The sequence below is a fragment of the Rhincodon typus genome, chromosome 18 (genome assembly GCF_021869965.1).
Source record: "Rhincodon typus isolate 14 chromosome 18, sRhiTyp1.1, whole genome shotgun sequence".
NCBI classification, from domain to species: domain Eukaryota; kingdom Metazoa; phylum Chordata; class Chondrichthyes; order Orectolobiformes; family Rhincodontidae; genus Rhincodon; species Rhincodon typus.
Genome location: NC_063349.1, coordinates 8,325,238 through 8,342,160, shown reverse-complemented (window position 1 = coordinate 8,342,160; position 16,923 = coordinate 8,325,238). Strand labels below are relative to the sequence as shown.

The window sequence follows — 16,923 nt, the reverse complement described above, 5'->3', positions numbered from 1 at the left end:
CATTAGAAGTGCATTGTTTTCCCTCCACAATAGACAACAACATTTTTTTTTCGTTAAAGTGGGGACGCAGAGGAATAAAGCTGAGGCCTTTGCTATGTACAGAATGTTCAGCATTGGAGAGCGGAAGGTTAGGAGGGATGGTGAATACCCGACAGGAAGTGGGGTGGGGGGGGAGGTTTGGGGTAGGGTTGGAGTCAGCGGGAAGGGGAGGAGAGGAAGAGGGCCATTGGTATTTTTGAGTTGTTGCATCTTGTGGGCTTTGATGCCTGAAAGGAAAAGAAAAAGTTTCTTGTTAGCACAGCTAATGAGCTGCAGGATGAAGTGGAACTGCAGGGTGGTGCAGCCCTGAGCCACTGTGTTGCGATGCTGTTGGAGAGAAAGGTCAAGAGTGTGCATATTGACGCCGCATGGCACTGAGTGTGGATCTCAGGATGCGGCGAGAGCAGCTGTCCCTAGTTCTGAGGAAGGGTCACCGGACCCGAAATGTTAACTCTGTTTTATCCTTCACAGATGCTGCCAGACCTGCTGAGCTTTTCCAGCGACTTTGTTTTTGTTCCTGATTTACAACATCCTGAGTTCTTTCGGTTTTAACAAAATTTATTTATTTAAGGAACATACTTGTTTTATTAACAGTCAATAAGTGCTTGCTGCCTTGTGTTCTGAGGAGATTTCTTACAAACTGCTTTTTGAATGTTTTCACATCCACACCCAGCACCTTGCAATAGTTTCCCGTTCACTAGGAGCATGTACTAATAGGAGCACATGTTTAGACACACAGTAAATCGCCTGCAAACTGCTTACGTTTAAACTAGAACACAAGAGGATGCCAGCTCAGCAAGTCTGAACATGACTTTTAAAGTCGTCCATGCTGCTGGAACATATCAAAGCTTATATAAGTTGTGTTGACAGCCAAGAAAGGCAAAGGCTTTATTCAAAATTGTGTGCAGTTTTTTCCTTGTCCTTTTTTCTGTCTGTACTTGGATTAAAGTGTGAATTCTGCCAATTTAAAACAAAAAAGATGCATCACAAACTGCTTAAACAAAGTAACTGGAGCCATCCTTTATGTCTGCACCCTATGCTGGTCCTTATTCGCAATGTGCAGAAGCCAAAATGACAAAGTTCTTAAATAGAAAAGTCTCCGAGCAACAAATTCCTTAATGCTCCCTCTCACTTTGCACCTTAATTCTTATTCAGATCTTTTCTCAATCACTTCTCTTTTAACTCCTCTCACTTTCTTCAGGTCCAAGGTGTAGCTAGGGGTGCCCATATGGGTCCCAGTTATGCCAAATTCTTTGTGGGGGAAATAGAACATTTCTTGTTACAGTGCTGGTTGAGTCCCTCCCCATAATTCCTTCCTCGATGACACCATGAGAGAGCACAGAGGAGAGGAGGCATCGGGGCATGCGCCCCAAAGTGGTCAAGGCATGCCCCAAAGGAGAAAACTCCCTGCTTTTTCACTGGAGTTGAATGAAAAAAGCAGCCTGCCCACTCTCCTCCACCTTCTACCGTTCACTTCACATCCACAATGGAGGCAGAATTGGGCCCTTAATTAACAAGAAGGCTTACCTGCCTTCCCCACCTCGTTATGGAGGGCATCTGGGGCTGGGTGGAAAAGCATGAAGCTAGTCACTATATTTTATGTGCCCACCCCCCACCTCCCCCACCTCCCCCAGCCATGATGACCACAAACTATGGGCTGGCTGAAAAATTCAGGCCAGCATTAACAATCTGACTCCTTTCCAGTGGCTCTCAAAATCTGAATACCCCAAATCGATCAACAGCCACGATCCTCTCAGTCCTGACACCACAAATTGGTGATGTTTTACCTCAGACCGATATCATGAAGCTGATCCAATGACATGCATTGCTCACAGATTATTTTCCACTAACAATAATCTTGTTCTCTTGGAATCATTTATTTATTCCTTCATGGGATGTAGGCATCACTGTTAAGAATAACATTTGTTGTTGGTCGCTGATCCTTCTTGAACTAAACGGCATGCTCGGCCATTTCATAGGGCAGTCAACCACATTGCTGTTGGTCTGGAGTCACATGTAGGCCGGATCATTTAAGGCCAGAAGACATCCTTTCCCAAAGGACATTAATGAAGCGGGTGGATTTTCCTGATTACCCGCGGTATTTTCATCATTACAGTCACTGAGATGAGTTTTCACTTTCAGATGAATTGAATCTGAATGGGATTTGAACCCATGTGCCTACAGGCATGACCTGGGCCTGGGGGTTACCAATATAGTGATGTTACCTCGAAGCTGTCATCTTCCCCTACTGTATAACCTGCTCTCCAATTATAAGGGTAACCATTGTTTTTTGAGGTAATTGATAATGTGACACATTTACTGTTCAAGAGCCCATACAAGTAGGAGCTGTATCATAATTGGTAGTGGCGCCTCATATCGCAGCACTTTTCCTCTGGTTTCTGACCGCCTGCATTCAAATCTCCTCCTGTTTCAAATTGCATATGTAATAGCTCCTGGTGTCTCCACTGTTTTCTCACTGTTGGCTCACACTCTGATTTTAAGGGGTTTATGTTGGCTCTGCTCCCACCCTGCACCTACTCAAGTTGCAAAGTCAGCTTTCAGCCTTTTCCTCCACAACTGAGCATCGAGCACGTTAGACTGCAAAAAAAAAAAGCTGCGTGCAAACTTCCCAATCCAAGTCCAAGCATGACAGAGAAAAATCACCGCCTGTTCTAAAATGCTGCTGAACTTAGTTGGTATCTCCACCTCTCATAGATAAAGAGCTGGAAAAGTGTACGAACAGTAACGGAAGCCTAAGAGAAATGCCCGGTGCCAGGCACAATAGCCCCAACTTTAATAGAAGGATCTGGAGCTGCGACGTAAAGGTAGAAGATGCAGAAAGGCTAGAGGCATGATGCTCCTACTGCATTTGATGTTAGGACCTCATTAGAACATTTTCTTTCCTTCCTACCTGGGAGCTGGTCTGATTGACATACTGGTGTGCTGCCAGGGTCAATAATCAGGGGCAGGAGAAGGAGGTCACTGTGAATCCTTGGGGATGGTCTCCTGCATGAGGAGGGGAGTAGGCTCCAGATTGCAGAATGAGGCTATGAGGGGCTTCGACGGTGATCAACCCAGGAGGCTAAAGAGAGGTCATGACCAGCAGAGAGAACGCTCAAGGAAGTTGAGTGAGCCCTCCTGCTCATTGCTGACTATTGCAAGTGCGAGAATAGGAGGGCTCCTCCTGAAGTCAGATTTGGTTGCTAGATTCACTGACAGAGTTCCCAATTTCTCCACAGCGTTCCATGAATAGGTGGAACAGCAAGTTGCGAGAGGGATACAAATAGCTTACAGTGGGCAACAAGTTGGCAAATTGAATATGGTGGTGAGATCACCTCTGAAGTACCGTGAGCAATTTGGATCCCTTTAATTAAGAAAAGATTTCATTTCACTGGAGGCGGTTCAGAGAAGGTTCACCAGAATGCTCCCTGGTATGGAGGCACTGTCTTATGGGCAAAGGCTAAACAGGTTGTGATTCTACTCATTGGAATTTAGAAGATTGAGAGGTGATCTCATTGAAACCCCTTGTGGGCTTGACAGAGTAAATGCTGAGAGACTATTTCCCCTCCCAGGAGAGTCTAGGACCAGAGGGCAGAGTCTCAGAATAAAAGGACACCAATTTAAGACGGAGATGAGCAAGAATTTCTTCTCTCAAAGGGTGTGAGTCTTGAGAATGCCTCACCACAGAGAGCTGTGGGGGCAGAGTCCTTGTGTATATTTAAGACTGAGATAGATTCCTGATCAGTAGGAGAGTCAAGGGTTATGGGAAAATGCAGGAAAGTGGATGTGAGGAGTGTCAGATCAGCCATGATTCTACTGAATGGCACAGCAGGCTTGAGGGGCCATACGGCATACTCTTGTTCCTATTTCTTATTGTTTTAATATGTTCTGTGTGTCCCAGATGGACTGTTCATTAGCCATGTTAGCTGCCGCTGTAAAATGGCGTAAAGTTGGTACATTCTTGTCAAAAGGCCACTATCTTGAGGCCGATATTGTAGAAAATATTGAATTTGTTAAGTTTGTGACCACCGAATTTGAGTTTTCTCAGATGGTGTCTTCCTTTCTGCTGGTATTGAGTGTTAAGAATGTGAAGGTTTGCTTACGCTGCAAAAAAACAGAACACTTTTGAACATTTTAACACAAATGGTAGATTGTGTTGATAATTGGCTAGCTGACTGCAAGCTAGCATTTTGCTGAGAAATAGCACTGTGTTTTGGAGAATTCTGCAAAAGTACTAGACATGTGGATGGAATATATAAGTACTATAATGATATAATTCAGGGGGAGAGCAGAAATCTGTTTGCTGTAATGAGTTTTAATTTCCCACGTGATTTAAAAAGAATTTAAACTAAATTCTTCCAAGGAAAAGTCACAGGACTTGAGTGTTGGCAGCATTATTGGTTCTGTTTCCTGATGACACGCTTTAACCAGAAATCTAAAACCTCTGAGAAATCAAGAATCACACATTTGAGAAAAATATATATGTATATGCACACAAGTCCTGCAGTTATATACAAAATAAATCTACTACCTACACATAAATTATTTGATATCAACAGTAAATAAGAGGTCACAGAGAAAAAAGATGCGAGGAAACTTAACTTGTCTTTTAGATTGGAAACTTATCACTTTGCAGAGGATGGATTGATATCTGAATTGGGATTAACACCACTGATGATAATCTGCTCTAATAGGTGAGCTGTATTCCTTGAGGCATACCTTTTGTGGTTCTGATGAGAGGATGGACCTTCCCATGCCTTGAATTTTATTACGAGGCTGACGGTTCAGGAATGCCTCAAGACGGCAGCTTCATGCTGAGTTTGTGACTTTCAGCAAGTCTCTGGGAGGATGAATATTGCCAAATGATCAGTCAGTTCTAAGCCAAACTGGAAGCAAGAAGTTGTCTTTGAGAGGAGGCCACAGAATTATCGAATCCCTCCTGTGTGGAAGCAGACCATTCGGCCCAGCGAGTCCACACCGACTGTAGTGATTGGAATGAGGGTAAGGTGGGTCCCATTGACTACAAGATCCTTGACTGCGCTTGTTAACCTGAATTCCCTTCACTTTGATTTGTCACGTCTACATTGCCCCAACTGGGCCTTGCTTGTTACTGATTCCCTGGCCACATGGGTGTTTCTCCTGGTGGTGGAAATATTGAATCAAATTATTTTGCACAATGGTGTTTTTACTGAGTCCCTGCACTTACACGTACAACACAGGTGTTGTGGTGTTAAATACACACTGCTGCTGTATAGCTAGTGTGTGGGGGTAACAAAAAAATATAAACAGGAGATTCAGGGAGTCTCCCCATTCTGGGGACTGGCTTTGAGCAGGCTGGTCAGAGCCATATATGCGCACACGTAATACCAGCCCCTGTGCAGTTATTTCATCGACCCTCCGAACAGCATTCCACCCGTACCCTACCCTATCAATGGAACCCTGCATTTCCCAAGGCTAATCCATCTAGGTTGCACATCCCTGGACACTATGGGCAATTTAGCATGGCCAATCCACCTAACCCTGCGCATCTGTGGATAGGGCACCATTTGCAACCTCAACTGAACTTCAGGCATCAGAGTGTTTACTACCACCTGCACTATTCAGAGGGAAGTGGGGGACAGAGCTCAATCCCATAGGTTTCACATGTGAGCAATAAAGTTCAGATTTGAATTTACAGGCACTTCCTTTCAGATTAGAAGACCATCATTCCTGAACACACCACGTGATGTCAAGGAACGGCTGACGGCACTGAAGATGTAAGAGGCCATTTGCCCTAACGTCACTTCGGCAATGCCACTGAAACCTTGTGGTTTTGGATTCGGAGTACCCATAGCCAAGCTCATGCAGTACAATTCCAACGCTGGATTCACCCAGCAATGTGGAAAATTGGCTAGGAAAGTCCTGTTGTTTTAATAATCTCTGCTGTAAACATGAGGCTTTTTTTGATAACTGGGGCTATTGTGAATGCTTGACTGAGTTTCAACAGCCATATAAACATTTATCTTAACAGGAGACAGTATTCAGAGCTTGATAGTCTTGAGAGGCTATTAAAAGATCATTTGACTTTGATGTGATAAGTGTATTAAAGTTTGCTTTTCCTCATATAAACCGATGACTTGAGAGGATTTCAAGTCTTATGAGTATTTTCTTTGATTCAGAGTATGTTTTGTATGACATGTGTTTTAATCAAAGCTCCATTAGATAACTGAATGTTTAGTTTTTAATGTAATTCCAAAAGCATGGTTCCTGAGGCTGGCCCATTGAGAATGCTGGTTAAGTATCAACAGAGGATAAAGGAGGGAGTGGAAGCTGGGCAGGAACAAGGGGTGAAGACTGAGGTTTTGCGGGGGGGGGGGGGGGGGTGGTGCGGTGGCTTAAGACCAATATTCTCAGCTCAAGGTGTTACTGAGAATCGAGGTGGGCCATCGAACCACCTCACCTCTACAACCACTGGCTAAATCGCATTTTGGCTTGCAATGCCTGACATCATGCGGTTGAGCAGAAAAGGTCCCTGGCTGTCAATTCCCAGCTTTAAACCATGAACAGGAAAACGTGGCATGCACAGGCATTCCCTTCCATTTCCACTGTCGCTCTGCCAGCTGTATATTTGGTAGAAAGAGCTGCCCTCTCATGATGGCAAGGGTTGTACAGGATCCAGCACATTCCTCCAGAACGGCCCAGGTCCAGGAAGGATTATTGATGCACCTATTGGTCTGCTCAACTGCATTCCGTGTGGCTGTAAGCACTTGGTGTTCACATGTGCATGGATTGTGAACCAGCTTCATTAGCAAGTAGGTCAGTAGATAGCCCTTGTCATATGGTTTCTCAGCGTGACACAAAGAAGTGTATGGTCAAAGACCAACTGCATGTTGAGGGAGGGGAGTCCCAGCTGGTAAATCACCGATTTGACAAGGCGCATCCGTTCAGTGTGCAGTCAATAGCACCTCACATCATGGAGAGGGAAAAAAGAATTCTCACACAGCACCAGGCTCATTTCACCTGCTGCTCTCTGGAAAGAGAAACTGATAGGTTGTAAACTCCTTATACAGATCTCAGTAACCTCCGTTAAACAACGGATGGCAAATTAGGAAGTCTTGCAAATATGACCCGCTCCAGCCTGGATACATACAGTCACTTCCATAGTCCCTGACAATGTTGTACATAGACTGCTCTCCAGCTGCTGCTCTGCCTGAACTGGGTGGCAGATTTCTATTTTCTTCCCTCTCCTGGCTTGTGGTTCTCTGTCTCTACCTTCCCCGAGTCTGTCTACCTCTGTCTTTGTCTTCCAATATGCACTTACCCGTAGATGTATAGATTTTCCTTTTATTTATTCACTTGTGGGACATGGGCATTGCTGGCTGGGCTGGCATTTATTGCCCATCACTAGTTACCCTTGAGAGGGTAACGATGAGCTGCCTTTTTGAATCGCTGCAGTCCACATGCTGTAGGTGGACCCACATGCCCTTAGGGAAGGGATTCCAGGATTTTGACCCAGCGACAGTGAAGGAACAATGATATATTTCCAAGTCAGAATGGTCAGTGGCTTGGAGGCAGTGGTATTCCCATGTATCTGCTGCCTTTGTCCTTCAAGATGGTAGTATTTGTGGGTTTGGCAGGCACTGTCTGAGGATTTGAGGTGAATTGGATGAACTTGTTTTTAAAACAAAGTACAGTGGGGGCTGATACCCACTGTTTGCAGTTTGTGAAATTGTAACCCTATTCTTTGTACACATATACTTCATGGAACTGTCAACAGTATTCTAGGACCGGAAATTCTTAGGGAGTACACAACAGGAAGGATTTTGCACAGCATCTGGCCAATGTTCCAACCTGAACCAGGGGTGTAAGTGTGCATTCCCTGTCTTGGAAACTCCTAAAGTGTCCTGGAATTTGGTTTTGTGTTCTGAGACCCAGGTCTGGCCTTCCTTACTAAGGAAGGAATCACCCATCCCTGTGCACTCTGTACTCTGCCCCTAGCTGAGTGCTTCCTGGAGTTACCGTGCTCTCCAGGCTCCTGCCCATCGTCAGAGCTGCTTCAGTAAAGGATGGGATACAAATGTAATGAACAGAACTGTCAGAAACCTCCATTTCTGATAGCCATTCTGTTTGCGGCCAATTCATATCCTTCAATACTTTTAGAGAGGTCTCTGTGCATTTTTTTTGTTGAATAGGTGTGAATAGTGCTAGGATGCGGAATGGTCTGTGGTATGGATATTATTCAGGACCAAATGTTGAAACAGCAATTCAAGTTTCAAATTACCAAAGTCCTTTATGGGTCTGGTAAGGGCTTACAAGAATGAGACCAGATGTGCTGTAAACCTGTCACTCCCGCATATAAACTGGGTAAACAACCACCCGACTGAGAGTGTTGAGCAGAGTCGAAGTTAGCATGGACAAAGTGACAGGGCAATTCTCCCTGTTCCATCGTTACAATATGTTACAACTGTAGAACAATACCATTAGCACACCAGAGGGAATTTTGCAAACCAGCACAAAGCTTATTCTCATCATCCTTTCCTGTTGCAACTGCCATGTTAACTGAACATTCCTACTGCACTGTGGGCTTTGTGCTTCAGGATGCTGTTTGGAACAGGCTATCTGAGCTAGCTTCATCCAGAAAGACGGTGATCGAGAGGGAAAGGGAGAGAACAAGAAAACAGTGGCTTTCATTCCAGGAAACAATAACAAAGAAAAAACCTGTAATTAAGAGTCTAATGATGACCATGAATCCATTGTTGACCATCGGAAAAATACATTTGGTTCACCAGTATCCTTCAGGGAAGGAGATCTGCCATCTTTACCTGGTCTGGCCAACATGTGACTCCAGACCCATAGCAATGTGACTGACTCTTAACTGCACTCTGGGCAATGAGGGATACGCAATAAATGCTGACCTAGCCAGCGAATGCCCTCTACAGTGAATGAATTAAAAAAATAGAACATCTGGGTTGGATTCAGAGTAAAGCTTCAGCAGCAAAAAGAGCTTTCACTCACCCTATTCTCTTCAGCATCTTGACTGTGTTAGACATCAAACCCAAACATGCCTTGCAAAGGACAGCAGAATCTATTTAAGATTGTTTCTCTCAACTGTACCAGGAATTGTTCTCAAATGGTTAAAATACATGGTGTAATTTCCAGACTGATTACCAAAGGCTACTGGATAGGTGGTTTTCATGGAAGCATGGAATACAGTATGAAGCACGCTAACAACACACCAAGAATAATGCTGGACATTCTTCCGATAAGAATGGAAATTGGGATGTCAATGTGTCATGATAAACCAGTCCCCAATTATAGCGAGCAGTAAGGCCTGATGCATGAATAGAAAAAACATCAAGGAATTTGATCCTCAAAACTTTGGTAACAATGACCAAATTCCACCTAAGAACAAGGGACAGTGACTTACTTTTTCAGTCATTATGAACCAGTGATAATGGCAAACAATGGTTAACAATTTGGTACTTTAATACCCAACAGCACAGCCATGGCACTTACCGTCCTCTGCTGAATATATCAATGCAGACAGGCTAAACGGCCCATTTCCTTTGCTGTTAAAAGCTTTGACCTTGACTTCAAATGGAGTGCGCGGAGATAAAGAGTCATCTTTGTGAACGTATCTGCTGCCTTCAGGGTTGGGCACCGTGACTTTCCTCCATTCCTTCGCTGTACTTGGCTTGAAGGCAACAATGTAACCAAAGCTGCTTCCATAATGGTACTCCCTTGGTAGAGGCTAACAGGGCAGAGAGAGAAAGACAGAGCATGAGAGATAGAAAGAGACAGAGATGGCAAGATTGTGAGCTTCAAGGAAAGAAGGCTAAGATGTTATCCAATTGATAACGGTTGAAGGATTTGATTGAGTAGGAAGACTGAAACTACTTCCTCTGCTGCATAAGTCGAAGAGATTGTGACCTTACAATTCAAGCTAGGATATTCAAGGTAAGGTCAGAAAGCAGCTCTTCAGACAAAGTGTCATGCAAATTTGAAGTTCACTCCCCGAAAATATAATGGATTGTGTTATTTAAAGGGATGACTCAGGCAATGTTCTGGGTTCAAATGCTGCCACAGAAGATGGTGGAATTTGAATTCAATTAAAAAAAAAGTGGAATTACGAGTCGAATGATGAGTCCATTGTCGATTGTTGGAAAAACCCATCTGGTTCACTAATGTCATTTAGGGAAGGAAACTGCCACCCTTACCTGGTCTAGCCGACATGTGGCTCCAGACCCACAGCAATGTGTGGTTGACTCTAAACTGTCCTTTGGGCAATTAGGGATGGGCAACAATGCTGATCTAACCAGTGCTGCCCTCATCCAATGAATGAATGAAAGAAATATTAAATGCCACAACTAAAAATGGACAGAATTTTACTACAGAAGGCTGTTGAAAGGTAAGTTATAGACGAGCCATGATCCAACTGACTAGCAGAATAGCCTAGAGGGGCAGAATGGCTAACTTGCATTCAAAGTTCTTGTCACGTGTACAGCTGCAGGAGGAACCTTGTCCCACGTTCAAGTATTGCGGTTGTGCTCATTCTCAACTAATAACAACACTAACAGCTCATCAACTATATTAATTTTATTTTAATTAGGTTTATTTGTTGACTGGTGTTGTTTCAGTCACATCACAGCATTTCCAAACGTACAACACATCCAATGTCAACAATTTGTAAATGGCCGCTGTTGCAGATCTGAAACAAAAGTCAATAAGAATAAAAACAGAAAGCGCTGGTGAAACTCAACAAGTCTGGCAGCGTCTGTGGAGAGAGAAACAGAATTAACATTTTGAGTCACACGAGACTTAAACCTTTTACCTCTGTTTCCGTCTCCACAGATGCTGCGAGGGCTCTGAATTTCTCCAGCACTTTCTGTTTTGATTTCAGATTTCCGTCATCTGTAACATTTTGTTTTAATGTGAACAAAATTCAAGCTGCTGAAGTGTCTCCAGGCCACAGGAGATCATGTTTGGTTGCATTGAAATGAACAGTCTGCGGTGACCCACCTCACCACCCCAGACAGTGGCTAATCTCCCAGGCATCATATCCATAGCCATTAGCAAGGGCAACTGCAACAGTGGTTATAATTATGGTCTCATATCGAGACCATTGATAATTATTTAATCTGGAACCTGAAGCCTTACATCACAAGCAAGGCTCAACTTCCCAGAGGGCTCACTGCATTAACAGTCAAACGTCCATGATGCTTAACTGATCTGAAATCTGCCTGGAGATGAGAGTAGAAAATGGTTTGTCTTCTGATCCATTCACGGAGCACGGTACGGTGTGATGGGTGCTATTTGTCGATCGTCTACATAGGGGCACAATCTCACCTGTGACTCAGTGGCAGCACAGCAACCTCCAAGTCAGTAGCATTTTCAGGTCAACATTTCACTTCATTTCTGCACGAGTGCTGCACTGTCAATGGTGCCACATTTCTGATGTGACATACCCACACCATTGCTGGGAGGTAAATATGTCACATAAAAAAAAACATGATTTGAAAAGAGGCAGGACCGCCCCTTCAGGTTTTCTTATTAAATTTACCCCTCAACCAACATCACTAAAACCAGTAATTGCTCTGTGCTGTGAAATGGGACGTAGAAACTTGCTCTTAATATACCTTCGGGTTCTGGGAGATTCAGTGAAGACTTGTATCCTCCACTTGCCACACTTTCACCTCACAACTGCTTTCCAAACAAGTCAAGAGTCAGATGGTGTCAAAGTCACCTCCTTTGTGCTGTCAATGCATGCACTCAATACGAGATTTAACCAGCAATCTCGTCTCTGCAGTCGGGATTGAATCCATGGCTTTCTGACTAGGAATCTAAATTGGTGCCACTGAGCTACATTGTAACGCTACCTTACTTTGTGACTTTGACAGAGGTCATCGCCTCTTTCAAATATATTGAAGGGTAATGTGTAAAACGTGGATAAATTATACGACAAGTAAGTTGTAAAATACATGTCAAGTGAATGGCCAAATTACAGGGTAACACTTATACTAAAGACACAAACTAGGACAATTGTTATACTTTGAACACTCATTTGCACAGATCATCATTCAAAGCCCAAGTATTTGAAGTTTATTCTGGTCTCTTACTAACTGGAATGTCTCAGGAAACGCAATTAATTTAAAATGCAAGTTGTTTTGCGAAACAAAACCATACAGCGTACTGAGAAATGATTTTCATTTGATAAAAATTCGAGTCACAAAAATATGCCTAGTATGCTTAACGTTTTCCGCGGAGGACGGGTCAGTGATGGACGGTAAACATGTCCTATTTCCCTTACCAACGTGGTCAGTAACCGAAGATGGAGTCGTTTGTAGATGAGGCAGAGGAATCATGTTCTGTACTTGAAGTGCTGTTAAGCTACAGGGCTTTGGCCCAAGAGCTAGAAAGTTAGCTAATTGTTCATTGTCTGCCACTGGCCAAATGGCTACCTTCTTGCTTTGGAAATTTTCCATCATTCGGAACCTGCTATTAACTTTGGGCTTTCTGGGCCACTTGTAATTGTTAGTAAGGCTGAAGAACATCCAATATGTGTAAAACTGTTGAAGTGAAGGAGGGGTATCGCTCTGCTCTCTTTACCAGAACCTACCGTCCATGTCACTGTCAATTCCCGGTGGTTTCCACCACCTCCTCCAACATCAGACGGAGCCACGGTGGGAGCTGTGGGAACAAGAACAAGCAGGTTTCAATGACTGGAGGTGTGGGGGACAGCAGAAAAAAGAAGACTCCCGCGTTTTCTTGCAATGCCAACGAGGCACGAGGCTGATATAATTACAATAACAAGGACCTGCACTAGCTGCCAGAGTCCAACTCCTTGCCAAGACTAACACATAACTGTTGCTCTGGGACTGCTGCCAGTTCTCAAACAGCACCACTGAAGCGAGGCTGTCAGCAAATTCTTTGCTACCATATCGGAGATATTTTTCCTTAACAATTCCCCACCTAATTCGGCACAGGCCAAAATAATCATATCTACATCCTGAAACCAATAGAAAGTGTAGAGGAACAATCCAACCACCTTTTACTGATAGCTCTGAGGAACATACATTTCCTTCTCCTTAAAATGACGTGCTGTTAACACTCGCCATCTCCTTTATATCTCCTCAACTAGTATTGATCCAGTTGTCTTTCAAAGGTGTCAATTGACGCACAATCGACTTCCTGCCCGAGAGACTGTTTAAAGTTGCAGAGAGAAAGGTTTTATTTTCCTATCCCCATCTTGCTTGGGCCCTGCCATTTCCTCTAATGCTTCTCCCATTGTCTAAGTTAACGAGTCGTGTTTCCTTCAGTCTCATTGCCTTAATGATCTAGATTAACATGGAAATTTTACCTCGCACAGAAATCACGCAAAATACTGGCTTACGAACAAGGACAAATGCATTAAAAATATAGATATCCAAACATTCTTAGACAGGCTTCCAAGTAGATCAACAAAAGTAGGCCTTCCAGGGAAACCTGATCATTATCAACAAAAATTAACTGCCAATTAGATTTAAGTCCAATAAATATAGGGAGGGGCAATGAATGCTGGTCAGCCAGAGACTCCCATGTCCCACAAGAGAATAAAAAACCCAGAGATGCTAATATCGACACTTGAGGAGCCACTTGCCTGATCACTGTTGTTGATCCACCTCAGGGTCAGTGTGTCAGTTTATCTGCACACAATGTCATCAGTGTTGCAAAGTATGTAACCTGAAAGTATCTAGGTCTCTGACTCTATCTGAAGCGGGACAATGTGAAGCAAGCCTCGCAGAGGGAAGCATATTGCTCTTTGTAACTGAATAGCTTAATGTTAGCTCCGTAATTTTAAAGTCAACTCTCTAAAGAGTAGGAATTAATGAGTCTTCTTCCAAGTGAGGGGCAGTGACTAGTGGGGTATCGCAGGGATCAGTGCTTGGATGACAGCTCTTCACGATGTATAATAATGATTTAGATTGGGAAACTAAAATTAAAATCTCTCGCTTTGCAGATGACACAAAGCTGGCTGGGAGGGTGAGATTTGAGGGGAATATAGTAATGCTTTAGAGTGAGTTGGACAAGTTGAGTGAGTGGGAAAATGCATGGTACATGCAGTATAAGGTGGATAAATGTGAGGTTATCCACTTTGGTGGCAAAAACAGGAAGGCAGCTTGTCATCTGAATGGTGATAGGTTGGGAAAGGGGGAGGTGCAACGAGACCTGGGTGACCTTGTACACCAGTCGCTGAAAATAAGTATGGAGGTGGAGCAGTGAAGAAGGCAAATGGTATGTTGGCCTTTGTAGCAAGAGGATTCAAGTACAGGAGCAAGGATGTTTTGCTGCCATTGTACAGGGCCCTGGTGAGACTACACCTGGAGTATTGTGTGCACAGTTCTGGTCTCCGTATCCAAGGGAGCTTGTTCTGGCGATGGAGACAGTGCAATGAAAATTTACCAGGCTGATTCCTGGATGGCAGGGCTGATGTATGAAGAGAGACTGCATTGTTTAGAACTATATCTCCTGGAATTTAGAAGAATGATTTAGATTTTGGATTTAGATTCAGATTTCATCGTCACATGCACTCAAGTACAGGAGTACAGTGAAAAGTGTACAATGTCAACACACATCGCACCATTTTGGGTACAAAAGTACCTAGCTACAAAAACTCAGGAACAATAGCTGTATTAAAAATAAAAAGGATGGTTAGGAAGAGAATAGGTCCCCTTAAAGATCAGCATGGCCATCAAGTGTGGAGCCAAATGAGATGGGGGAGATTTTTAACAAATATTTTCCCTCAGTGTTTATTGGGGAATCATGGATGCTAAGGCAATAAGGGAAACAAGTGGCGATGTTTTGGACCGCATACATATTACCAGAGAGAAGTTGTTTGCAGCCTTAGATCGCATTAAGGTGGATAAATCCCCTGGGCCTGATCAAGTCCATCCTCGGGCATTGTGGGAGGCTACGGAAGAAATTGCAAAGGCACTTGCACAGATTTTTGCTTCATCTTTCGCCACTGATGAAGTTCCAGAAGGCTGAAGGGTGGCCAATGTTGTTCCATTGTTTAAGAAAGGTAGCAAAGACAAGCCAGGGAACTATAGGCCAGTGAGCCCGACATCGGTGGTAGGCAGGTTATTGGAGAGAATACTGAGGGACAGGATCAACCAACATTTGGATAGTCAAGGTCTGATTAGGGATTGTCAGCATGGATTTGTGTGCACAAAGTCATGTCTGACAAATCTTTTAGAGTTTTTTGAAAAGGGAACCAAGAGGGTAGATGAGCACAGGGCAGTGGATGTTGTAAACAGTCTTTAGTAAGGGTTCTGCACAGCAGGCTAGTCATGAAAGTTAGGTTGCATGGGATCCAGGGGAGAGCTAGCTAATTGGATTCAAAGGTGGCTCGATGGTAGGAAGCAGAGGGTGATGGTTGAAGGTTGTTTCTCGGACTGGAGGCCTGTGACTAGTGGTGTGTCACAGGGGTCGGTGCTGGGGCCTTTGATATTTGTTATTTCCATAATTGATCAGGATGTGAATGTACAAGGCATGATTAGTAAGTTTGCAGATGATACAAAATTAGGAGGTATTTGTTGATAGCGAGGAAGGTTATGAAAAATTACAGAGGGATCTTGATCAGATGGGGAAGTGGGCTGAGGATTAGCAAATCCAATTCAATACAGATAAATGTGAGGTGTTGCACTTTGGGAAGTCAAACCAAGGTAGGACCTATACAGTAAATGATAAGGACTAAGCAGTGTTGTGGAATAGAGGGACCTAGGAGTGCAAGTACATAATTTGTTGGAAGTGGTGTCACAGGTGGAGAGGGTGGTAAAGAAGGCATATGGCATGCTGGCTTTCATCGCTCGAGGCATTGAGTACAGGAGTTGGGACATTATGTTACAGTTGTATAAGTCGTTGGTGAGGCTGCGCTTGGAGTATTGTGTACAGTTTTGGTCACCCTGTTATGGGAAAGACATAGTTAAACTGGAAAGTGTGCAAAGAAGATTTACGAAGATGTTGCCAGGACTAGTAGGCCTGAGTTATAGGGAGAGGTTGGCCAGGATAGGACTTTATTCCTTGGAAAGTAGGAGATTGAGGGCTGACCTTATTGAGGTGTATAAAATCATGAGGGGCATAGATGGGATGAATGCATATAGTCTTTTTCCCAGGGATGGGGAATTGAAAACTAGAGGACATAGGTTTAAAGCGAGAGGGGAAAGATTTAAGAAAGACCTGAGGGGCAGCTTCTTCACGCAGAGAGTGGTGCATAGATGGAAGGGGCTGCAATAGAAAGTGGTTGAGGCAAGTACAATAGCAACATTTAAAAAGACATGTGGATAGGTACATGGATGGGAAGGGTTTAGAGGGATAAGGACCACATGTGGGCAATTGGAACGAGCTAAGTGGGCACCATGGTCAGTATGGACCAGTTTGGGCTAAAGGGCCTGTTTCCATGCTGTATTACTCTTAGACTCTAAGTAGGAAAAGACAGAAACAAAGTTTAAAAGGTTAAGCATTACAAACTATTATACTATAACTAAAAACATAAAGAAAGAAGGTAATAGTTAATATTAAAATCCTTCTAATATAAACTATAATGTGGTGGGGATCTCACAGAAACATGGAAAATTCCAAAAGGACTAAATAGGATAAACGCAGGAAGGGTGTTCCCAATGACTGGGGAGTTCAGAAACCAGGGGATCACAGTTGAAAAATATGGGGTAGGCCATTTATGACTGAGATGAGGAGAAATTTCTTCACCCGGGGAGTGCGGAGCCTTTGGAATTCTCTGCCACAGAAAGTAGTTGAGATCAAAGCATTGAATGTCTTCAAGGAGGAGTCTGTTATGGACCAGACCAAACCCATCAAAATATATTAGGAAGATAGCTAGGACACCAACTTTTTCCTATTTTAAAGGTAAAT

The 16,923-nt window shown here is 43.6% G+C and overlaps 1 protein-coding gene across 1 annotated transcript in view; it reads right to left on the bottom strand.

Annotated features, from left to right (window-relative positions):
• Positions 1-16,923, bottom strand: part of cntn1b (contactin 1b) — a 685,547-nt gene that overhangs the window by 134,921 nt on the left and 533,703 nt on the right. Inside the window, exons 18-19 of the mRNA XM_048607547.1 lie at positions 12,635-12,705; positions 9,535-9,769 (exon numbers count right to left, since the gene is read on the bottom strand). Coding sequence (XP_048463504.1) covers positions 9,535-9,769; positions 12,635-12,705 — 306 coding nt within the window. The remainder of the gene's footprint in view (positions 1-9,534; positions 9,770-12,634; positions 12,706-16,923) is intronic.